Here is a 23,591-nt window from a genome sequence, read left to right as displayed (position 1 = left end):
GAACACCCCGGGCTGTGCCCCAGCCTCCCCCACCACCCTGCGCCCCCTGCAGAGCTCAGTGCACACCACCTCCATCAGGAAGCTTCTCACTGCACCCCCCACCCCCCACCCCGAAAGCATCCTCATCACAGTGCTGGGCACGCAGAATCCCAGCTGCCTGCTTCCGGCCTGCATCCCCACCAGGACTGAGGCTTGAATGCCCAGCCTGGGGCAGGTGCAGTGACATCTCTTAAATGAAGGAAGGATAAGATGAGACACACAGGACGGGTCATCAGACAGAAACAGCCCTCCAGCTCCCTCTGACCCAGGTCCTGCTCACAGGTGGGGGCTTCACAAAGTATCCCCAGCACACAACCAGACGGTAGCGGAAGCCTGCAGCTCCTAGCCCTGTGACTCCCATCCTTCCCCAGGAGCCATCCATCACCTGAAGTAGTCGTAGGAGAACTCCTCCAGCGTGTAGGGCTTGGCACGCACCTCAGGCTCTGCCGTTCGCAGCTGCAAGAGCCGGACGACGTCCTGCCGCTGGTCGGGAGTCATGGTGACCAGGGCCTAGGGGCCAAGAGACAGGGGGCTCAGGTCAGCTCTCCACCTGCAGCCACCAGGATCAACATGGTATACCCTGGAGCCTTCTGGACTCTGGGAGACTCTTCAGGGGGATGGACCCCATGCCCCATTCTGACCCTGGGAGCCCTGTTCCTCCTTGGGGTCTCTGAGGTCCCTGCTGCCTCTTTTGTGCTGAGCTGAGGGCCCTTCCCTGGGTGTCCGATGAGGTCGGGTCAGTCAGAAAGCCTGGACGAGGCGGGGGACATGGTGTGAGAGCTGCCTCGTCCACTGAGCCTGGCTCAGGAGCCACTGGGGAAGCTGGGCTGTAAGTCCTCAGAGCTGCTCTTAAGGGGGCTCCAGAAGAAGCAGGGCCCCCTTGCCAGCTGTGCCCCCACTGCCTGTTCAGACAGTGCAGGTGATACACCTCTCTCCAGTCCCCATCTCCAGCCCCACCCCTTGGCAGTTCCTCATCTGATGCCATTTCTAGGCCCCTCCCCACCTGGCACAGGTTTGAGCGCTGCCCCAACTTTAAATGTGTGGTCCCATAAGATCCCAAGATCATCTTCACAGATGCACTAGACCATTAACCTATCGTACAGCTGTGGGAAGTGGACGAAGAGGGGTCTAATGGCACCTCCCACCCATCTGCTGCCCCCAGGCCACATACCACAATCTCCCGCGGTGGCATGGTGACAGTGGGCATGACGTACACACAGTCAGTGGGGAAGTCCCCACGCTGCTTGGTCCTCTCATTGATGCCGTTGGCCCAGCCCGAGTTCATGACCTGCTCACCCGTGTCGTGGTCCAAGATGATGAGGTCTCCCTTGGCAAAGCTGAGGAAGCCTGACTCCTCGCCCGCTGCAGGGCAGAGGTGAGCGGGACCACGGGGGCAGAGACAAGCTGAGTTGGAACATCTTTATTTGGGTTGATGATCTACAAGCCACTACTTCCCACAGAAGAACTGAGGTGCTGTCACTCGTGTCTGCCCACTTGCCACTCTGCCTCCACCTTGTCACAACTCTCCATACAAAGACCATCACCAGAGTGGGCTACTCTCCTGCTCAAAAGCCTTCTACGGCTCCTCATTGCCCTTGGGAGGAAGCCCCACACTCCTAAGCCTGTTGTGAGCAGGCCTCCCAGACTCCCTCTACCTTGCCCCTCCTCCCTCACCGTGCCTGTTTCCAGCCAAACCAGACTGTTTGCAGTTGCCTGGATAGGCCAGCTTTCTCCCGCCTCTGTGCTGGCATCACATTCAGCTTTCTGGTCCCTGTGCTCTGCTCACACGGGCTTCCTCCCTGGACCCCAGTCTGCATGGGGCCTCTCCTCTGGGCTCCTATGGCTCTGGGTTTCCCTGCTTACTGCACCGTCACAGGCCTGTCACTGTCTGCTTCCCACCCACTCCCCACTGAGGACAGGGTGGGGTCCATTTCATCTTTGTCTTTCCCACACTCTGCCAGGGCCTCGGTGGCCTCCGGCAGAGTAGTTGTTACTTGCTGTTATCACTTGAAGATGGTGCGTATTTTGAGAACACTGAGGAGGACCCTGATCTAACTTGGAGAGCTGACAGGAGATGAATATTGAAGAGCCAGAAGACGGGAGGGAGAGGAGATTCCCCACAGACCACAGATTGAAGGCTATTTGGTCTAGTTTCAGGGGAAAGATGGGAACAAGACCCTAGCAGCCTTGAGTGCCAAGGCCACGGGGCATGGTCTGTGATATGGTTCAGATATTTGTCCCCTCCAAATCTCTCTGTTGAAATCTGGTCTCCCAGTGTTGGCAGTGGCCTAGCGTGAGGTGTTTGCATCATGGGGCTGGGGCCCTCATGAACAGCGTGGTGCCGCGCTCGCAGTGATGAGTGAGTCTCTGCGAGAACTGATGGTTTAAAAGAGCCTGGTAACTCCTCCTCTCTTCCTTCCTTGTGATGCAAGCTACCCCTTCTGCTTCTGCCGTGAGTGGAAGCTTCCTGGGGCCTTCATCAGAAGCAGATGCTGGTGCCATGCTTCTTTTTTCTCTTTCTTTTTTTTTTAAGAGATGAGGTCTCACTCTTGCCCAGGCTGGACTGCAGTGGCACAATCATGGCTCACTGCAGCCTCCACCTCCTGGGCTCAAGCAATCCTCCTACCTCAGCCTCCTGAAGAGCTATGACTACAGGCACATGCCATCACACCCAGCTAATTTATTTAATCTTTTGTTGAAACAGGGGTCTCACTATGTTGCCCAGGCTGGTCTTGAACTCCTGGCCTCAAGTGATCCTCCCATCTCAGCCTCCCAAAGCTCTGGGATTGCAGGCATGAGCCACCATGCCCAGCCAGCACCATGCTTCTTGTAGTGCCTGCAGAACTGTGAGCCAAATAAACCTCTTTTCTTTATAAATCTCCCAGCCTCCAGTATGCCATTATAGCAACGCAAATGGACTAAGACAGTCTGCGTAACGCCCTGACCCCCAGTGCCAGGCAGCCCATACCAGCAGTCACTCACCGGGGTTGGGGTTATCCTGCAGGGCCACAACATACTTAGATCTCTTCCGGAGCCCCTCTAGGAAGGTGACCACCAGGTCACGAATGTCCTCAGCATTGCTAGAGGTGAAGGTGTATTCGTCCCCCTTGATGGTGGCCAGTGTGAAGCTGGGGGCTGTCGTTTTCGCTCCCCTGCAGGACCAACACGGAGAACAGGGCCCCGCCGGGGTCAGTCCTGCCCAGCCTGAGTGAGGCGCAGCACAGCCAAGATCAGAGCAGCCCAGTGAGAGCCAGACACGGCACTCCCTGAAGGAGACCAAGGCCAGTCGAGTCAGACATGCCCCAGCCAGTGGGAGATGTGGCCCAGCTCAGACACATCTCAGGTTAAGTCAGAGCTGGCCTGGCCAGAGTCAGGCATGGCCCAGAGGGAGACCCACACTGGCCCGACCCACTTCTCCTTTGCCTGTCTAATTCCTACTCACCCTTTAAATCTCAACCTACATGCCACTTCCTCCAGGTAGTCCTCCCTGCCCTCCCACAGCCCTGATCATAGCATGCTTTAAAATGGCCTATTCAATGTCTGTCTCCTCTCTTGACTGAAGATCCAAGAGGACAAGGACTATCTTGTCACTACTGCATCCTGTGTGCCTGGCATGTGTCTGGTCTCTAGCCCATATCAGACATAACCCAAAGACACTGCTACAAGCCCCAGATGGTGGGGGAGGGAGCCACTGCACTGCTGGGAAAGCCAGTCAGTCCCAGCAACCCACCCCACCATTCCACCTGTGTGGCCGTGCTCTGCAGTTTACAAAGAGCTCTCCCATCTATTATTGCATTCATTCCTCACCACTGTTATGCAAGAAAAGTATTAAGACTCCTGCTTTAGGAATGAAGACAGAGAGTGAGTGCTACCCAGGCCCCTGAACCCCAGGTCAAGCTCTTTTGTACACACTCGCCTGCCCCTACCTGTCCTGACAGCCCAGTCCTGTCTCAGAACAGCCTTAATGTGCTGTAAAGCCCATGCCCATCCCTCCGCTAGGAGGTGCCAGAGGGGTCTTCACAGTGCGGTACAAACTGCCCAATCACGAGCAACCAGGCAGGCCACTTCATGTCTCTTCACTTCCAGTGACCCGCAGGGAAGCTCCGGCCCCTCTCCTTCCCCTCTGTCTGTCTGTGTCTCCATGCGGCCCTCCTCACCTGCTGCTGGACACGGCCATGATCTCTGGGAAGGACAGCTCCAGAAGTACCTGCTCCTGCTCATCCACAAAGTACACGCCTGTCCAGTTGACAGCCACGATCACATCGTTCTTGGGGAGGCTGGGGCCTGGGGTCGAGACCAAGGCACTGAGAGGCAGGCCTCCCACCCCTAGGCCCAGCTCTTCTCAGTCCTCATAATGGCCAAGGAGGTGGCAATACACTGATTTCTGTTTTACAGGTAGGGAAACTGAGGCCCAGAGAGCACAAACTCGCTATGTGACAAATCCCAAAGTGCAATAGGAAGAGAGTGTTGAATTGGGAAACTGGTTTGGGTCCCACTCCTGCCACTGGTCTTTGTGCAGCTTTGGACAAGTCCCTGCCCTGCACTGAGGTGGGATCTGGGGCGGGGTTGGACTGAGACCCAGGGTTCCCTCCGGCCCTGGTACTTGGTGGTTCTGTGAACAGCAGCATCAGCACAGGGCCTGGCACAGAGCAGGTGCCCAGTAACGATGGCCCAAGGACGGCTGAGCCAGTGGCCTGTGTGGGCCACCCTGTTCTATACACAGTACGTGCCTTAATGAATCAATCCTCACTCAGTTTTTCAATCTTATGCACCACCGAGCACATAAGATGTGCCACGGAGTCGCTACTGGGTGTTGGGGAGGCAGGACCCACTCAGCAGCATTGACCAGAACAGACCAAGCAGCCAGCAGGCAAGAGTTCCATTGACGGGGGCCCCTGGCTCAAGCCGCTTCCCTCCCCTGTTGTGGGCTGGAGCTACAGAGCAAGGGAGTGGGAGCGTCGCAGGCTGGGGGTACCTGAGAATTTGTAGGCCTCATAAAACCTGGAGAAGAGTAAGGGCCACTTAAAGCGGGCGTAATTGACCACATCCTCTTTGACCTTCTGGGCATCAGTTCTCCTCTGGGCATAAATCCCCTGGAGGGAAAAAAGGGACAGAGGGACACAAGACAATGTACAGGTGAGTTTGCTCTAAAAATCAGCTGCTGCTGCCTTCTAGCTAGGAGCAGCCTGGGGCTCCTGCACCTCCTGTGCATCATGGCCTTGCCCTGCTCCCATCTGTCTGCAGCCACCCTGTCCCCACCCTTCTCATTCATCAACATCAGCGAGCACTTTCGAGTGCCACCTCTATGCAGGTGCTGCGGCCCAAAGTCAGAGAAAGCATAGCTGCCCCTCCAGGGAGTTCCCAGTTGAGCAGAGACAGGGAAGCAAGGATTCCAGCCAGAGCATGTGGGAGGCCCAAGGTCCCGGGTCAGTGCAGACTGCAGACTGCAGACTGGGAAGAGAGGGAATGGGGACACAGCGTGGGAAGCCAGGTCCTGGCGGACTGTGAGTGCAGCCACAACTGCAAGAAACTGATCTGGTGAATCTGGGAGTTAGAAAGATCAGTGTGTCCAGGGAGAACTGGACCCTGGAGGTGAGGTGATCTGTGGGGGGTGCTGCCGTGCTCTTGGTAAGATACAAAAGCACCAGCATTGTGTTTCTCTAAAAATACTTCCCCAAGCGCTAGTGAGAACTCTGGGGTTCTGGGGTAGCATTGGAGGGGTCAGAGTGAAATCCTGGTTTTTATAGTATGTAGACACAGGAATAGGTAAGAGTGGATGTGTATGCCAGCTCACAGACGGCCCCATCTCCACCCATAAGAGAGCCCATGAGGGGTGCCATCCTGAGAGCAGTGAGAATTCAGAGGCAAATGGCTCAATGTCATCAACCCAAGCTCAAATGACTCAGAGAAAATACATATGTAGGCAGAGAGACAAATCACTGAGCAAGTGTGGCTAGCATCCAGTGAATCTGGGAAGTGAAGTGCACACAGCAGTCCTGCTTTTTTGAATGTGCAATTTCTCCATAAGTTTGAAATTATTTCAAAATAAGATGTTTTCAAAACACCTCTGTTATGGACTGAATTGTGTGCTTCCTTCCCCCACCCACCATATTTGCATATTAAAGTCTTCACCCCCAGAATGTAACCTTATTTGGAAATAAGATTTTTTTTTATTTTTTATTTTTGAGAAGGAGTCTTGCTCTTGTCCTCCAGGCTGGAGCACAATGGCACAATCTCAGCTCACTGAAACCTCTGCCTCCAAGGTTTAAGTGATTCTCCTGCCTCAGCCTCCCGAGTAGCTAGGATTACGGGCACCCACTACACACCTGGTGAATTTTTGCATTTTTAGTAGAGACGGGGTTTTGCCATGTTGGCCAGGCTGGTCTCGAACTCCTGACCTCATGATTCACCCGCCTTGGCGTCCCAAAGTGCTGGGATTACAGGCGTGAGCCACCGCGCCTGACCCAGAGATAAGGTCTTTAAAGAGGTCACTAATGAGATCTTTTGGGCGGGCTGTAATCCAATATGTCTGGTGCCTTTTTAAGAGGAGGATATTTGGACTCAGATGTGCATGTGCACACGTCACCGTGTGGTGACAGATGGAGAGGATGGCCATCTGCAGGCTGAGAGGAGAAGCCTCAGGAGAAAGCCCCTGCTGACACCTTGATCTCGGAGCTCCAGGCTCCAGAACTGGAAGGAAATACATTTATTTCTGTTGTTGAAACCACCTAGTCTGTGGCACTTGGTTATGGCAGACCTAGAAAATGAACAATGCACCCTCCCACCCTACAAAAACTGTGATTCACAACTGTCCATTCTAGGAGGGCCTGGCCCAGGGCTCCGGGTCAGATACTCTGAGGAGCTTCAGTCCAGGAGAGACCCAGCTTAGCTGTGGGCTCCAAAGGGCAGAAACCGTGTCTGTCCCACAAAGGGCTGTGTCTCCAGGTCCTGGTGCCCAGCACATGACAAGCACCCAAAATAAAATGAATGCATAATAATAGCACCCCACCCAGGACGTACCACATGCCACAGTGGCAGTGAGCCCCGAGGAGGCCCTCACGGAGGTGGGGGTGGAGGCTGCAGCTGTTTGGAAGGCAGCTGGACAGGCTGCAGTGACTGCCGGCACGTGAGGGCCAAGGGAGAGGAGGTGCCTGAGGATGAAGGGCAGGGGTCTCACATGAGGGACAGAGGGGTGGCAGGGAGGAGACGCTCCTCCTCTGAAGTGGGGTTCAGGGGGGTGAGGGCCTCAGGGGAAGCAGGCTGGCGCAGGGGGCACTTGGGACTCAGGGAGAGGCAGAGGCTGGTGGGGAGCTGACTAGAGAAGGCACATGGTCAGGTGGAGGCGGCACAGGGCTCCCGGGTGAGGACGGAGGCCTCAAGGTGGAGGGGTGAGACCGCGGGCCTGTGGTGCCCTCAGACTATGGAGCCCTCGACTTATGTGCAGGGACAATTCTCTTGCACAGCTAGACCATGGAGATGAGGAGGCCCTGGGTCCCCTACCAGCAGCCAGTGCTCCCACCTTCTCTTCATCTGAATACCCCTGCTCTACTTGGGCAGGCTCTTAGCTTGGGAGGGAACCACTCATGGCTGGTTATGGGCCTGGGCTCCAAGCAAGCGGGTCATGGGGGCCTGTCCCTAAAGCTCCCCAGGCAGGAAGTTGGGCTGGAGTTCTTTTAGGAAAAAGGAGGTACAATCCCTAAAGCTCTGTCTAGCGTCCACCACCTCTCCTAAGCTGCAGCTCTGGAAGCTGTAGCACCAACAAGTGGCTGGCACAAGACCAGGAAAGGGGCCCCAATACCCATGGCCCCACAGAGGCTGCAGGGTTAAGTCTGATCCCCTCTGTGTGCCTGGCACACAGATGGCAGGAGAATGAGTGAGCTGATGTCCAGTGAGGAAGGGCCACTGGGAGGTGGGAGGTCAGGTGCCATGCCATCTCCCGCAGCCCCAACAGACAGGTTCAGATGAGGACTGGGACCTCCTTGGTTGTTCAGGTCCACATCCCTTCTCTAAGACTCCTCCCAGCCCTTCACCTTCTTGTGGGCGGCAATGGCCAACTGGGCCCACTTCTCCAGCGTCTTCAGGGGCGTGATCTCGCGGTCGGGGATGTAGGTGGGTACGAGGTTCAGGAGGCGCTCCAGGATCATCTCAGAGCCATAGTCCACAAAGTACTGCTGGGAGGCCAGCTCAGCCAGGTCGTCCTCCTAGGTGGGGGGAGGCCTAGGTCATGCATTGGCCCAGGCCCCTCCAGGAAGCCCTTCCACACCACCAAAGGCTCCAGGCCCCTCTCCTGGCCCTGACTCCTGTAGCTCTCAGAGCCTGGCTTTTGGGACCTAGGCTTCTCATTGATTCACCAGGGAATTCTTGTCTGCTCAGAGGAACCATGAGCTCCCCAAGGGCAGGGCCACACCCTCACCTTCTCCTGGGTCCCTTTCGCACTGGCATGGAGCTGGACTCTGCCCAGGGGCACAAAAAGTGACTCAAAGAAAAAAGCCAGCCCATCGAGCAGCCACTGCACACTCAGCCCTGTGAGACAGTGACCGGAGCTGACAAACAGCAGAAGAGGAAGCATCTGCCCTAGAGAATGGGAGACACCTGGGGTCTGCTGGAGGGGTCAAAGTGAGGGGAGTGCATCACTGTGACTGCCTCCATCACCATCGTTAAGCACTTGGGGGATGGTTAAAGTGGTTAACAGATGGCAGGATCTACTGTAGAGGGTTCAGAGAACCAAGTGGCCATTGGACATTTGCCCCTTCTCTGCCTGGCCTGGTGCACAGCAGCCCCAGTGATGCCTACCTAGGGCTCCCCAGAGCTCCAGCAGCAAGGGCATAGAGAAAGGCTTTTGGGGGTCTTGAAGGCAATAGATATTTTCCAACCAGTTTGAAATATTTCAGAACTTTAGCAACTGATGTGGCTATACTAATGCGCTCTGCCTGAATATTTGCTTACCACCACCAATACCACCATTATCATCACCACTGTCACCAACAAAACTACCACCACTACCTCCACCATCACCACCATCACTACCAACAACACTATCACCAACATCATTACTGCCTCCACCATCACCACCACCACCAACAACACTATCACCAACACTATCACCAACATCATTACTGCCTCCACCATCACCAACACCATCACTACCAACAACACTGTCATCACCAACACCATCACTACCAACAACACTGTCATTGTCAACACCACTATCACTACCTTTACCATCACCATCATCACTACCAACAACACTGTCATCAACACCAGCACTATCACTACCTCCACCACCACCACCATCACCGACATCATCCCTACCTCCAATATCACCACTGTCATCAGCGCCAACAATACCATCATCACTAACATCACTACTTCCACCATCACCAACACCATCACTGCCTCCACCCACCATCACTACCATCATCAGTACCAACACCATCACTACATCCACCATCACCACCAACCATTATCACTGTCTCCACCACCACCAACACCATCACTACATCCACCATCACCACCAACCATCATCACTGTCTCCACCACCACCATCAACACCATCACTACATCCACCATCACCACCAACCATCATCACTGTCTCCACCATCACCATCAACACCATCATTACCTCTACCAATGTTACCACCACCAACCATCCTCTTCATTTCCATCACCTCCTTTCTTATCCCTCCCTCACAATCACCAGCAGAACCATAGCTACCATTACCATTATCAAAAACAAAACAACCATATAACTCCTGTCCTCAGAAGGAGAAAAAAGAATACACATTTGCAAATTCTGATCCCAAGGAATGGCTGTCTTTCTCATTTAGAGCAGCGCTTACTAGACACACTTAGAACAGTGCAGCAGGTCCTGAGGCACGTCCTCTGTAGCATGCACAGTCACTACAGCAGTGTGGGGGTCTCCTCCACTGGCGAATTCAGGACATGCTCAGAAGCCCTTGCTCCTGACATCTCACCTCACCTCCCGAGCCCCCTGAAGTAGGTGGTGTCCATCCAGGAGCCTGGAGAGTGCCCAACTGCAGTCAGGCTCACCTCAGCCTAAGCTAATGATGGCTCACAGAGGAGCACTCAGCCCAAACGTGGAAAACAGCAGGCTGTGAGCCAAGCCAGCCTGGCAAGAGATTCCCTTCCACTCACCTTCTCACACCTGTACTCCCCAAACTTGACTCCTCGCACCACCTGCTGGTAGATAAGGTTGGTGGCCACGTTGTCCTCAGAGGGGCTGTGCCAGGGTGTGAAGACCTCTTTGCGGAAGAAGAGCCTCCAGGGGGCGTTGCGCTCCTGGGCACCCTGCTCCTTGGCATACTGCTCGCACTGGGAGATGGCGTCCATGACATGGTCGCTGCCGCTGCCCAGGGAGGATACCTGTGGGCACAGCGGGGAGGGGAGCAGGCACAGAGTCAGGGAAGGACTATGAGGAGCCTCGACGGTGCCAACGGTCAGTTCAGACAGAAAACCGAGGCCCAGCGAGGGGCAGGGACATGTCCAAGGCCCCCAGGAGGCAGACCAGATCCCAGCCTTGGGCTCTGAGCAGCACCCCCACGATTGCCTTCCTAGCCTCAGTTCTGGGCACGGTGATGTGAGAAGTCCCATTTTCTAGTAGAAGTGGGAAACTGAACAGAGTACCTGGAAACACAGGAGCATCGGTGAGAAAAATCCAGGCAAACTGTGTCCAGCAACATGGTACCTCCCCTGGGCTTGTGGGCGGGGGCCCCTCTGCTGAGCATGATGTTGCTGGGGGTGGAGGCAAAATCACCCAAGCCCCAGGTCCCGCTCAGCTGAGGAGGCTCTAGCCTTCAAGGCGAGTCTGTGGGCTGTTCACACCCCAGCTGCTTGAGGGCAAGTGTGAAGGAACTCCTGTTTGCTAAGGAGTTTCTCCATCAGACGCCATAGCAACCTGAGAGGGAATTCCATTCCCATCTGCACGCAAGGGCTGCGAAGCCCTCCCCTCAGCCTGTGCCATGCTCTTCCTTCAGCACCAGGAGAGGATTCACTGGGCCTGGGGACACAGGACTGAGGACATCCTACTGCTGGGTTTTCCCTTGGGTGCCGAAGAGCTCTGTTTTTGTTTTTTTTTCTTTTGAGACAGAGTCTCACTCTGTTGCCTAGGCTGGAGTGCAGTGGCGTGATCTCAGCTCACCACAACCTCCGCCTCCTGAGTTCAAGCGATTCTCCTGCCTCAGCCTCTTGAGTAGCTGGGATTACAGGTGTGTGCCACCAAGTCTCGCTAATTTTTGTTTTTTTTAGTAAAGACAAGGCTTCACTACGTTGGCCAGGCTGGTCTTGAACTCCTGACTTTGTGATCCGACCGCCTCAGCCTCCCAAAGTACTGGGATTACAGGCATGAACAACCGCACCTGGCCGAATTCTCGGCAGTCCTAAGGAGTCAGGCAGAGCCGATTAGCGCCGGCTCAGGGGAAACCGAGGTGCTCAAGGGTGAGTAGCCCCAGCCAGTAGGTGGCAGCACTGGCGGCCTCAACTGGGGCCGGGAGGAGGTGCTTCTGGGCGGCCATACCTTGTCAAACAGGGCAATGTAGAGGGAGAACCCGAAGCGGTCCTTGAGAGAGATCTTGTCGGCCAGCGCGTTGCAGAGCTCCTTGGCCGTGGTTGCCGAGTCTGTCAGCAGGGTCTTGGTGGTCCCGTCCATGAATGTCACGGGCAGCATGATTGGCTTCTTGGACTTGGTGGCCTGGAAGTGCCCCAGGAGGGTTTGTGGAGTCCCTTCCCTTCAGACCTGCTCGCCCCTCTGGACTTTGGCTCTCTGCTTTCTGTGGGGTTGGAGCTGCCCCGGCGCCCCAGACCTCAGCACCTCACTGGGACACTGCTTGTCCCCGTCACAGGTGTCTAGGGAGCCCTGCTGTGCACCGCACCCCAGTGGACCTTTAGGACCCCTGAGTCAGGGCCTGGGGCTGGGAGTTCAGGCGCTGCCACAGGCCCGGGGTCTCTGCTATCACTTCATATAACCTTCACCATGTGGCAGGTAAAGGCATTGAGACACAGAGGGAATCTCCTTTGCCCAAGTTGTCTTGACCATAAGGCCAGCAAATGGAGTCCCTCATCCTTTGGGGGCTTTTCTGTTCTGATGGGCCTGGGGTTCCAGAACTTGAGGGTAGGTGCTTGAGGAACCACAGAGTCTCAAAGTGGGGAATGTTTCTGGGGCACTCGAGTGCACTGGACACACACACATGCACTCACACACGCATACACACATGCACACACACACTCTTGTGCACATGCACACAAGCACGTGCACACACACGCACGAACCTGCAGCTCCAGCCAGCTGGGCGGCTGTGTCCGTGTCCCATTGACAAAGGTCCTCCTCAGACGCTCCTCACAGTACGGGGCGTAGCCGGGCGGGCCCCCGTGGATGAAGTTCCGCAGGTACTGCAGCCAGAGCACCCGCTGAGGCGGCCCCACTGCAGCCCTGGGCCTCCCCATGTGAGTAGTGAGGGCAGCCACCAGGCCCTTCCCAGCACTTGGAGGCCACTCCTCCAGGCCAGGCTGCTTTCCGTGGCTTCCCTACTCTCTCAGATCCACCGCCTATTTCCAGTCACGTCTGTGGCCTCCCCCACCTCCCCCAGCTCAGCCTAGCGGCTCCTCCCCACACCCCTTCACAGCACCAGCCAGTCGGGTTGGTCCTGCCGTGACCTGCTCCACTCTGACCCCAGCACCCAGGGCCTGCCCCAAGGCGAGGGTGCAGAGGGCCTGGGACACGCTCCTGTCAGACTCAGCCCCTCCTAAGTAGAATGGGGCTGAGGGGAGTGTGGGGCAAAGCGGTGGCTGCCTGAGGGGAGGAGGTGCCAGGAAGATGGGGCTCAGTGGGGGGTGGCCAGGTAGGCCTTGTGACCAGGCCCTTTGGAGTCCCTGACTATTGCTCTCCCCGCAGTGCTGGGACAGGGCCCAGCTCCCCTTCCCGCTCCAGGAGGCCAGGCACCTTCCTACCTTGACAAACTTCTCGGAGGGGGCAAAACAGCCCACACAGAGAGACACGAGAATCCAGCCCCGGGCATAGCTGCTCTTGGAGGGGTTGTGGGTCAGCTGCTTGCTGATCTGGCAGTAGATCTCATCCCTGGGCAGGCAGCAGGGCAAGGGAGGGGGAATCACCCAGAGGAACAGCCCCAGTCCCCACCTCCTCCCAGCAGCCGGTGGTACACGACACAGCTGTCCTCTCCAACTTGCCAAGACCACCCAGGAGGAGGCAGAGTGAGGCTGGGTGGCAGGGCTGAGCCAAGGGCTGGGGTCTGGCTTTGGAGACAGGATCATCAGGCATAAAGCACCTCCCCAACCCCAATCCAGTTCCCACAGCCAGGGCCCCACCCTCCAGGGTGGTGCGTATCCTGCTCTGGGCTCAGCAGCCACAGCCACAGGTGACCATGCTAACGAGAAGCACAGTCCCCACCTCTGCCTCCTTCCTAACCAGCTGGTGACTGAGGCAGATGAGTTCACCTCTCTGATCCCAGCCCATAGTCACAGCAGCAGGTGCAACTTCTACCCATGGCAACGGACAAAGCAGAAACAGGAAAAGCGTCCTGGGGTGTCACTGGGGGATGGAATGAGTAGGGACTTTGTCTCTGGTATGTTTCTGTAATGTTAGAATATTTAAGGGGCCATGTATGACTTTTGCAATGGGATGAAAACAATTAAGGTAATTTTTTGGTGTTCATTTTAAAGGAATCCTTACAAGATTGCTGTGAAGACGAATGAGCCAAGGCTTATGATGCACCTAGCACAGTGCCAGACACGGTGAACCCCTCACAAATGCCAGCTGCAATTATTGCTGTCCTTGTTCTTGGGAATGGTTCTTCTCCTCTGCAACCTGGGTGCTCTAAGACTGCAGCCTGCCTGTTCAAGGGCAGAACCCCTGACGATGCAGTGACCGCCAGGGGACACCCACTGCTGCTCTTCTCTCCCAAAGGACAGGGCTGGGATTACCTAATTCAGTGGCTCAACAGTTTTGAGAGTTTATAATTTCAAAGTAAATTCTGAAGTTACTCATTTTTTTATGATAAATGAGAACATTTATAACACACACAACCTGCTCACTGTCTAGATCCCAACTATCTCATAAAACAAAGGTAATTTTAAATTTCCAAATAGTAGGAAGGGCAAAGTCTCAGAGCAGTCCTTTAAAGAAAACAAGTTTTGCTTTAGAAACATCCCTCCTGTTCCCACCTTGCCACAGACTAGTGAAACATTATCACCTGCAGCTAGGAGTCTCCCTTCACTTTACAGATGGGGAGACAGAGCCTGAGAATAGGGAGGGATTCACCGTGTGAGGCCCCTCAAGGAGTTGACACCCCAGCCTTTGGACTCTTGGTTCAGAGCTCCTGGCACTGTGTTTTCTAGAAGTGTCAGCTTTAGGTATGATGGTGAGATAATTTGGAGGCAAATTCTTGCCCCTGAGACACACCTGCAGCAGCTGCTTTTCCTCCTGTTGGCGGGTGGCCCTGGGCAGTGTGGCCACCCTGGTGAGGTAGTGACTAGGCTTGGGGAGATAAAAACGGGGGCCTGATAGGAGGCAGGAGGCCTAGTGACCCCTGGGCAAGTCTCTTCCCTACTCTGGACCTCAGTTTCCCATCAGGAAAGTGGGGCTTGGTCCTTGCCTCGTCCTGCTGTCCTCCCAACCAGTACACACACATTCATGGCATCAGCTCTCCCGACAGACCTGTCCTGTGCAGAGACTGTTCTCAGAAAAGTCCTAGCCCTCCTCTCATCAGCTGACTTGATTTTTTTGGTGGCTCCTGGTAACTCCTGGGTCTTCCTTTCAACTCCCCAAAACCCCAGGGACCTGGGTAAAGGCCTCTCCTGGCCCTGTGGGGAAGGAGGTACTTGCAGGATGCCCAGGCATGTGGCCCACAGTAACCCTGACCATGGGCCTGGGGTGGGTGACTCGAGGTGAGCTGGCGGCAGGGGAGTTAAAGCAGGAAATGCATGTTGGATGATGATGATCAAAGCTACCATCTACAGGGCGCTTACTATGCTCCAGGTCTGGTGCTACACACTTTCCATAGCTTTATCTTCCCACAAGCCTGTGTATGAGGTAGCTGCTGCAGGCACACCTCATTTTACTGTACTTCACTCTATTACACTTTGGAGACATTGCATTTTTTACAAATTGGTTTACAAGGACCCTGCATGGAACAAGTCTACCAGCATCATTTCTCCAACAGCACGTGCTCACTTCACGTTTCTGTCACATTTTGGCAATTCTAGAAATATCTCAAATTTATTATTATATTTGCTGTGGTGATCTGTGATCAGTAATCTTTAATGTTACTAATGTGGTTGTTTTGTGCACCGTGAATCATGCCCATAGAAGATGGCAAACCTAATTGATAAATGTTAGATGTGTTCTGACTGCTCTACCCACCAGCCATTCCCCCATCTCTCTCCCTCTCCTCAGGCCTCCTGATTCCCTGAGACACATTCATATTGAAATTAGGCCAATTAACAACCCCACGATGACCTGTAAGTGTTCAAGTGAAAGGAAGCTCACACATTTTTCACTTTTAATCAAAAGCTAGAAATGATTAGAGAGTAAAGCATGTTGAAAGCCGAGATAGACCAAAAGCTGGGCCTCTTGTGCCACGTAGTTAACCAACTTGTGAATGCAAAGGAATAGTTCCTAAAGGACATCAGAAATGCTACTCCAGTGAATACACAAATGATAGGAAAGTGAAACAGCCTTATTTGCTGATATGGAGAAAATTTTAGGGGTCTGAATAAATCGAACCAGCCCCAACATTCCCTTAAGCCAAAGCCTAGTCTAGAGGAAGGCTCTCTCTTCAATTCTCTGAAGGCTGAGAGAGGTGAGGAAGTTGCAGAAGCTAAGTTGGAAGCTCACAGAGATCGCCTCATGAGGTTTAAAGCAAGAAACTGTCTCCAAAATGTAGAAGTGCAGGGTGAAGCAACAAGTGCTGATGGAGAAGCTGCAACAAGTTTTCCAGAAGGTCTAGCTAAAATCACTAATGAAGGTTCAACAACAGATCTTCCATGGAGATGAACCAGCCTTCTATCGGAAAAAGATGTCATTTAGGACTTTCATAGCTAGAGAGAAATCAATGGCTGGCTTCAAGTCTTCAAAAGACAAGCTGAATCTCCTGTCAGGAGCTAATGCACTGCTGACTTTCCATTGAAGCCAATGCTCAGTGACCATTCCAAAAATCCTAGGGCCCTTAAAAATGATGTACAAGGAGGCCGGGCGCGGTGGCTCAAGCCTGTAATCCCAGCACTTTGGGAGGCCGAGACGGGCGGATCACGAGGTCAGGAGATCGAGACCATCCTGGCTGACACGGTGAAACCCCGTCTCTACTAAAAAATACAAAAACTTGGCCGGGCGAGGTGGCGGGCGCCTGTAGTCCCAGCTACTCGGGAGGCTGAGGCAGGAGAATGGCGTAAACCCGGGAGGCGGAGCTTGCAGTGAGCTGAGATCCGGCCACTGCACTCCAGCCTGGGCAACAGAGCGAGACTCCGTCTCAAAAAAAAAAAAAAAAAGATGTACAAGGGGCTGGGCACAGGGGCTCACGCCTGAAATCCCAGCACTTTGGGAGGCTGAGGCGGGTGGATCACAGGGTCAGGAGTTCCAGACCAGCCTGGCCAACATGGTGAAACCTCGTCTCTACTAAAAATACAAAAATTATCCAGATGTGGTGGCAAGTGCCTGTAGTCCCAGCTACTTGGGAGGCTGAGGCAGGAGAATTGCTTGAACCCAGGACGTGGAGGCTGCAGTGAGCCTAGATCATGCCACTGCACTCCAGCCTGGGCAACAGAGTGAGACTGTCTCAAAACAAAACAAAACAAAACAAAAACAAACAAACAAACAAAAAGAATGATGTACAAGGAGATGAATGTTATTTTCATGCCTGCTAATGCAACATCCATTCTGCAACCTATGGATCAAGGAGTAATTTTGGCTTTCAAGTCTTATTTAAGAAATACATTTGATAAGACTATTGCTGCCATAGATAGTGATTCCTCTGGTGGATCTGGGCAAAATCAGTGAAAAAGCTTCTGGAAAGTATTCACAATTCTCGATGCCATTTCAGAACATTTATGATGCATGGAAGGAGGTCAAATTATTAACATTAATAGGAGTTTAGAAGAAGTGGATTCCAACCTTCATGAATGACTGAGGAGCTCAAGACTTCAAGAGGAAGTAACTGCAGACGTGGTGGAAATAAATAGCAAGAAAACTAGAATGAGAAGTGGGGCCTGAGGATGGGACTGAGTTGCTGCCATGTCATGATCAAATTTCAGTGGATGAGGAGTTGCCTCTTATGGATGAGCAAAGAAAGTGGTTTCTTGAGATGGAATCTACTGGTGAAGATGCTGTGAACATTGTTGAAATGATAACAAGGGATTTAGAATATTGCATCAACTTGATAAAGCAGCAACAGGGTTTGAGAGGACTGACTCCAACTTTGAAAGAAGTTCTACTGTGGGTAAAATGCTGTCAAACAACATTGCATGCTACAGAGAAATTTTGTGAGAAAGAACAGTCCATTCATGCAGCAAATCTCACTGTTGTCTTATCTTAATAAATTGCCACAGCCACCCTAACCTTCAGCAACCACCACTCTGATCAGTCAGCAGCCATCAACATCAACGCAAGACCCTCCAGCAAATAGATGCAACTTTCAGATGACCGTTAGCATTTTCAGCATTATTTTCTAATCAAGGTGTCTACATTTTTTAGACATAATGCTATTTCATACTTCATAGACTATAGTACAGTATAAATGTGACCTTTATATGCACTGGGAAGCCAAAATATTTGTGCTGCTCTCTTTATTGTGATATTTATTTCTGTGGCCTTCAACTGAACCTGCAGTATCTCCAAGGGATGCTCCAAGGATGCTGTTTTATGATTCCCCCTTTACAGACAAGGAATCAGAGGCTTAGAGAGATGAAATAACTCCACCAAGGTCCTAACTCCACCAATTAGCTCCCAGCAAAGCCAAACTCAGGCCTGCTTGCTTTATCTCTTGCTAAGTTGACAGAGGCACCACTCAGCCATCAAAAGACTTTCAAGCCCCGGTGCCCCCGCCTCCCGGCACTGACCGGAGAGCTGGCCGCAGGATGCCATTGCCGATGATGAAGTGCAGCTTCTCCAGGTTGGAGGTGGGCCGGTCCTCCAGCATGCTGTTGCCCTGGACCGTGGACTCCCCGTCATGCAGCCTCTTGGTCACCTGGGCCAGAGGGAGAGGACAGGGAAGGTGAAGTCAGGGGCATTCCCCTGCCAGCCAGGGCACCAGCACCCGCAGCTGCCTGCTCCCCAGAAAGCAGAATCTAGGGAGTAAGCAGAAGAATTGGGCTCCCCAGCACCGTCATTACCCCTGCCACGTGCACAGCAGATGCTGGGCCAATAACTGGCCCACATAGCTGGGGCACACTGGCCCGGCGCCACCCACTTCTGGGGACAGAGCTCCTCTGCCGTCTCCTCGATACCCTGCACCCCACCCCCCACCCCAGGGAGGTCCTCTCAGCCAGGACAGGGACCTGCTTCTGACTCCAAGCGGGACCCCTATCTCTCTGGGGTGGCCCCCCCATAACTGTGGGTTCTGGAGTATACCCCAGGTTCCAACCACCAGTCACCATCACCCTGTCACCAACACCCTTAGCCCCAAAGTGACCAGGCTCACACTGGTTCTTATGAGATGTTTCTCCTCTCTCATCCCACATAGCCCACAGCACAAGCCCCGAGCTCTGCCCAGAGGAGGTAGGGTGAGTGAGAGGTGAGCGGCAGGAGTGGGTGGTACAGACAGGGAGCACCATGGAAGGCCCTCGTGTCTACCGAACACCCTCGGCTGCCATTTCCACCTTCTTCCCAGGACACCACGGAGTGGGCGTTTCCTTCCTTGGGTCCCTTGAATATTAAGCGGCAGAGAAGGTATTCAAATCTGAGGCCACACACGTGCAAGGTTGGATTTGTGCCTCAGGTGGGGACAGGACAAGGGCAGAGGTAAAGTGGGAGCCCCTGACCCTGCAGTGGAGGAGCTGGGGAGGCTTCCTGGAGGAGGTGATCCCAGGCAGAGAAAGGAGGAGTTTCAGGCAGAGGGACTGGCATGTGCAAATGTGGGGATGGGGGCCTGGCCCCCAAGGCTGTGAATGCCTTGGTTTGTGTCTGCCTCTCCAATGCATCCTCCCCTGCCACACACATACCAGCCTGGACAACCCCAGAGCACAAGGGCTGGGAGAGTGCCCAGAAAAGGCAAGGTGACTGAAGAATGAATTCAAATAAATTAATCCCGTTCATGCTCCATGAGCACTCTTGTTCCACAGAAAGCTCCCACGCCTCAAAGGTCCTTGGACCAAGTGCCTTGGGTCTGCACCCTGGCTGGAAGTGTGTTCCCTCTCACCTGTGCTGCTACCAGCCTCCCCTGCTCAGTGCCCTCTGCCAGGAAGCCCTTCCCCACCCCAGCCTAAGATCCCACCCTCTTCAGACAGTCCTGTCTGCCTGATCGCCCACCAACCCACCCATGCTGTCCCGTCCCTGGCCAGCCAAGACCCCTGAGGACAGACAGTGTCCACTCCTGCTCCTGCTCCCATGGGCCCCCAGCTTAGCTGTGCTCCAGCCTACCCCACCTAAGGCAGCCACCTGTGGGCTGCCAGACCCCCAGTGTCTGCCCTCACCTCCTCTGTGAGCTTGGACTTCTTTTTCAGAGTCAAATGCACCAGCTTGTGTCTCACACTGCTCCTCTTCTGGCCCTCAGGGAGCTGGGCCTGCAGGACCAGCAGGGATCAGGGTCAAGTGGCTGAGCAGAAAGCAATGACGAGACCCCCAACAGCAAGACTTTGTGGAGAACCATCTCGCTTCCACGTGAGGCTTACAGGGTGCCCCCCACACTGGCACCCTCTACCTGCTCACCCTACCCTTGCACCCCCACCAGCCAACTGGCAGTCAGGAAAACAGACTCAGAAAAACACAGTATGGGAGCTGGCTCCAACTGCAAAGCCCCCGTCTGTCTGCTCTGCTGTGAGGCCCCTCAGTTACGGTCAGCACTTCACAGTTTATAAAAGTTTCACATATTTCTTCCCACAAGTAGACAAAGGAGGGTGGCAGGCAGGGGTTGGTGAGGCAGAAATGAATTATAGGATCCTTTTTCTGTGGAGGAGCCCAAGGCTGGCGATGCCAGTAACCCTCCCTGTAGGCCTGGGAGGGACATCAGCCAGAGGGCACCTTGGCCTCACCTCACCCTCGCCCTGCAGGGCCTGCAGCTCCCTCTTGTACGTCTTCTTGCCCAGGGTCTCGTAAATCTTGGTCATCACAGGGATCTTCTCGCTGCCGTCACTCATGGCTGTGTGGTACTTGGGCTCCGGGAGGTCCCCCATGAAGCGGAGGATGGTGATCCAGACCGCCAGGGCTGCCTGGGGCAGAGCGTGCATGTCAGAGGCCAGAGCAGAGGACATTGCTAAAGCTGTCAGAATGACCTGGTGGTTTGGGGAGAGGGCTGGAGACACCCCCTCCTGCATGGTGAACCCTTAGGCTGGGTGCCACAGTGAAGACTATAGTCAGACCTGGTCCCTGGCCCCCAGGGACCCACCACCCTCATCACCTATGGCCACCAGCAGCAGCAGAGTCCACAGCACCAGCCCTGGCCCCACCCAGCAGTGACCTAGTGGCAGGCAGGCCTCACCAGCTGGTCACCCTCGTCGTCATGGTAGAGCAGTGGCTGTTTGAGTGGCCGCCGGGTGTAGGAGTGCGTGGTTGTCCCCTGGAAGTAGGTGGCAGCAAACTTGGCAAATTTATACTCAGAGAGGTCCTCCTCATCCTCGTCAGGCAGGGGCAGGGCTGCATCCAGGTCCTCCTCCACCATCTCCCTCCGCCCTCGCTCCAGGTCCTGAAGGAGACAAGAGGTATGTCCTGGAGTCCCAGCTACTCGGGAAGCTCAGGCAGGAGGATCACCTGAGCCCAGAAGTTCAAGTCTGCAGTGAGCTATGATCACACCACTGCACTCCAGCCTGAGCAACAGGGTGAGACCCCATCTCAAAAAAAAAGAAAAAAAAACCTGAGAACGGCCTTGGAGAGGGACAGGACCCAGTTCATCCCGGCTACCCACTGCTCAGAGGGGCTGGGCGGGCTTTAAGGCCAAGGGCACAGGAGGAGGGAGGATCAGCCCAAGTGGTGTGGGGGCCTCTGGAGCCCCTGTCCCCAGCCTGGTACCTCAAAGCCACTAGGTGCCTGGCCCTCCTGGCCTGGCAGGCCACCTGAAGTCCCCAGGAAGCCAAACATCTTGTCCACCATGTCTGAGTGATTGACGGGCTCGTGGCGGGCCCTTTCCATCTGCTCTAGGAGCTCCTTCTTCCGCCGAGCAGCCTCCTTCTCCTTCAGTTCCCGCTCGGCGTCCTCACGAGCCAGCTGGGCCAGGCGCTCCTGGGCAATTGGGGTGACACAGAAGACACAGGGTCAGCCCCGGTGCCACAGCCTCAGGGAACAAGCTCTCCCTGGGAAGCCCCTGCAGCAGCCAGGGCCTCGGTCCCCACCTCCTGACCGCCGGGGAGAATGGAGCCTCCGACTTCCCCACCTCTGGGCCACTCAGAGGCCTCTCAACAGGCCAAACAGCAATCTGCCCATCCTTCAGGGCTCTCAGGGAGCCACCTCCTCCAGCAGCCTGCTCCATGGGGACCACACCAACCCAGACACCCCACGGCCATTGGCTTGAGGCTCTAGACCAGGGCCGCCCAATAGAAATACAATGTGAGCCACCCATGCGGTAGCCATGTTTTAAAAAGCAAAAAGGAATAGGTGGGATTAGTCGTAGTAATATATTTTATTTAACTCAATATTTCCCAAATATTATCTTAGCATATAATCCACATTACAAAAATAATACTGAGATATTTTATATTCATTTTTTCCCCACCAAGTCTTCAAAATCTAGTGTGTACTTCACAATTACAGCACTGTGTCATTCGGATGGACCACACTGCAAGTGTTCGGTTGCCACTGTGGCTGATGGCTCTCTACCGGGCAGCAGGGCACCCTCGTGCCGTCAGCTGGCTTGGGCTTTTATCAGGGTGTTCTCTCCCAGCTAGAAAGGGGCTGCTGAGGGCCTGGGTCTCTTCCTCTGGAGCCACCACTGCCCTCGGTCCTTTTGCATGGCACAGGACCAGGTGCCCAGTGAGAGCTCAGGCAACGCTGGCCGAGTGGGTCTAGTGCAGCCACTCTGAAGGGTGGAAGGAAGGCTGCGGTGCCGGGTGACATGAGCAGCCAGACGAGGCGCCTGGAGGCTCTCGGCTCACCTGATGCTTGCGCTCCGCCTCCTCCTTGGCCTTCTTGGCACTCATCTCCTTCCGGAGCTTCTCTTCCTCTGCCAGCCGCATTTTCTCAGCCTCGAGGCGCCGCAGGTACTGAGGGAAGGGGGCATCCAGGGGGCATGGAAATGTGTGTAGCTGTTGTTGCAGGGATTCCTGCCAGCTCCACCCACCCGACTCTGAGTTCTAGAACTGGGCATGACTTTGCCAAATAATTTGGCAGAGAGGACAAGTGAGGTAACCAAGAAATTCTCTAGGTTACCCAGCGGGTTGGAGGCACCACTGATCCTAAAGTCCGGCCAGATCTGCCTCGGTCTCTCAGAGATTCCCAAGAGTGACTGAGGTCCCAGCCCTGCCCTTGGCCAGGAGGATGGAAATGAGGGTATGGTCCCAGGTTTGTGCACTCCTCAGAGCAGGCATAACCACAGGTCCACCCCATAGGTCCCGCTTCCTGGCCAACACCTGAGGGTGATATGTAGACACTCCCCACCCAGGGGTCAGAGGTCTGCTGATTGGCTGCTACGGACTTGCTCCCTCACCTCAGCCCTGAGGCGTTGGTGCAGCCTGCGGGCGATCATGCCCCGGGCATAGGCCTGCACGGTAAGCACAGCCCAGAGGCGGTGGCGGAAGGCCTTGCGCACCAGATAAGCGCGGCAGCGGGCCTGGAACTGGATGATGCGCTGGCGGGCCAGGCGGTACTGCTGGTGCAGCTTCCGGGAGCGGTGTAGAGCCTGCAGCCGCAGGAAGCCCAGACGCATCTGCAAGGACAGCCACCCCGTGCTCAGAGCCTGCTGTCCCATTCTAGACTGACCCTGCCTGCAGAAGCTTCCACGGCACCGGCCTCCACTCTCAGACAGGCACCCCCAGAAGGCATGGCCCCGTCTCCTCTCAGATTAGGGCCCCCCCCCCCCCATCGTTAGAAAGTTCTGTTTCCTCTCAGACAACATATTTTTAGGTGACCTTGACTCTCCCTGAGTTGGGCCCCCCTGAGAGAATACTAGATCAGGAGCTGCAACCAACCAGTCTGCTTCCCATCCAGCCCCGACGAGCCCTAAGCCCAGCTGCTGCACAGAGGTCCATGTGACCCAGCCACTCCCAGCCCCATCTGAGATCTCTCATAATCCCAGAGTGCTCCCAACACCCAAAAACACTCCAGAAGGAGAACAATACACATTGCTGGCCAGCTGGAAGAAGCCACAAGAGCCAGATTCAGACTTTGGGCTGGAGGAATGGTAGTGGCTGGCCAGGGCAGTGGCAGGAGGCCAACGAGGTCAGGT

At 54.8% G+C, this 23,591-nt stretch overlaps 1 protein-coding gene across 13 annotated transcripts in view; it reads right to left on the bottom strand.

Annotated features, from left to right (window-relative positions):
* The window catches only part of LOC105468794 (myosin VIIA), an 86,162-nt gene that overhangs the window by 12,475 nt on the left and 50,096 nt on the right, over positions 1–23,591 (bottom strand). For 11 of the 13 annotated variants that reach the window (XR_011610948.1, XM_011719162.3, XM_024788803.2 and 8 more), the window contains 17 exons: positions 22,854–23,072; positions 22,303–22,410; positions 21,224–21,433; positions 20,697–20,900; positions 20,251–20,427; positions 19,693–19,782; positions 18,121–18,248; positions 13,003–13,129; positions 12,325–12,444; positions 11,573–11,746; positions 10,195–10,422; positions 8,070–8,240; positions 5,015–5,132; positions 4,197–4,323; positions 3,022–3,191; positions 1,211–1,401; positions 425–549 (listed from right to left, as the gene is read on the bottom strand). Coding sequence is in view for 12 of the 13 variants with exons in the window: in XM_011719162.3 (XP_011717464.2) it covers positions 425–549; positions 1,211–1,401; positions 3,022–3,191; positions 4,197–4,323; positions 5,015–5,132; positions 8,070–8,240; positions 10,195–10,422; positions 11,573–11,746; positions 12,325–12,444; positions 13,003–13,129; positions 18,121–18,248; positions 19,693–19,782; positions 20,251–20,427; positions 20,697–20,900; positions 21,224–21,433; positions 22,303–22,410; positions 22,854–23,072 (2,687 nt within the window). In the remaining variant the exon portion in view is untranslated. Of the gene's footprint in view, positions 1–424; positions 550–1,210; positions 1,402–3,021; positions 3,306–4,196; positions 4,324–5,014; positions 5,133–8,069; positions 8,241–10,194; positions 10,423–11,572; positions 11,747–12,324; positions 12,445–13,002; positions 13,130–18,120; positions 18,249–19,692; positions 19,783–20,250; positions 20,428–20,696; positions 20,901–21,223; positions 21,434–22,302; positions 22,411–22,853; positions 23,073–23,591 lie in introns of all 13 variants that reach the window. The other 2 variants (XM_011719158.3, XM_011719154.2) reach the window with 1 other exon arrangement.

Source organism: Macaca nemestrina, chromosome 12 (genome assembly GCF_043159975.1).
Source record: "Macaca nemestrina isolate mMacNem1 chromosome 12, mMacNem.hap1, whole genome shotgun sequence".
Classification (NCBI taxonomy): Eukaryota; Metazoa; Chordata; class Mammalia; order Primates; family Cercopithecidae; genus Macaca; species Macaca nemestrina.
This window is presented reverse-complemented; position numbering and strand designations above follow the sequence as displayed.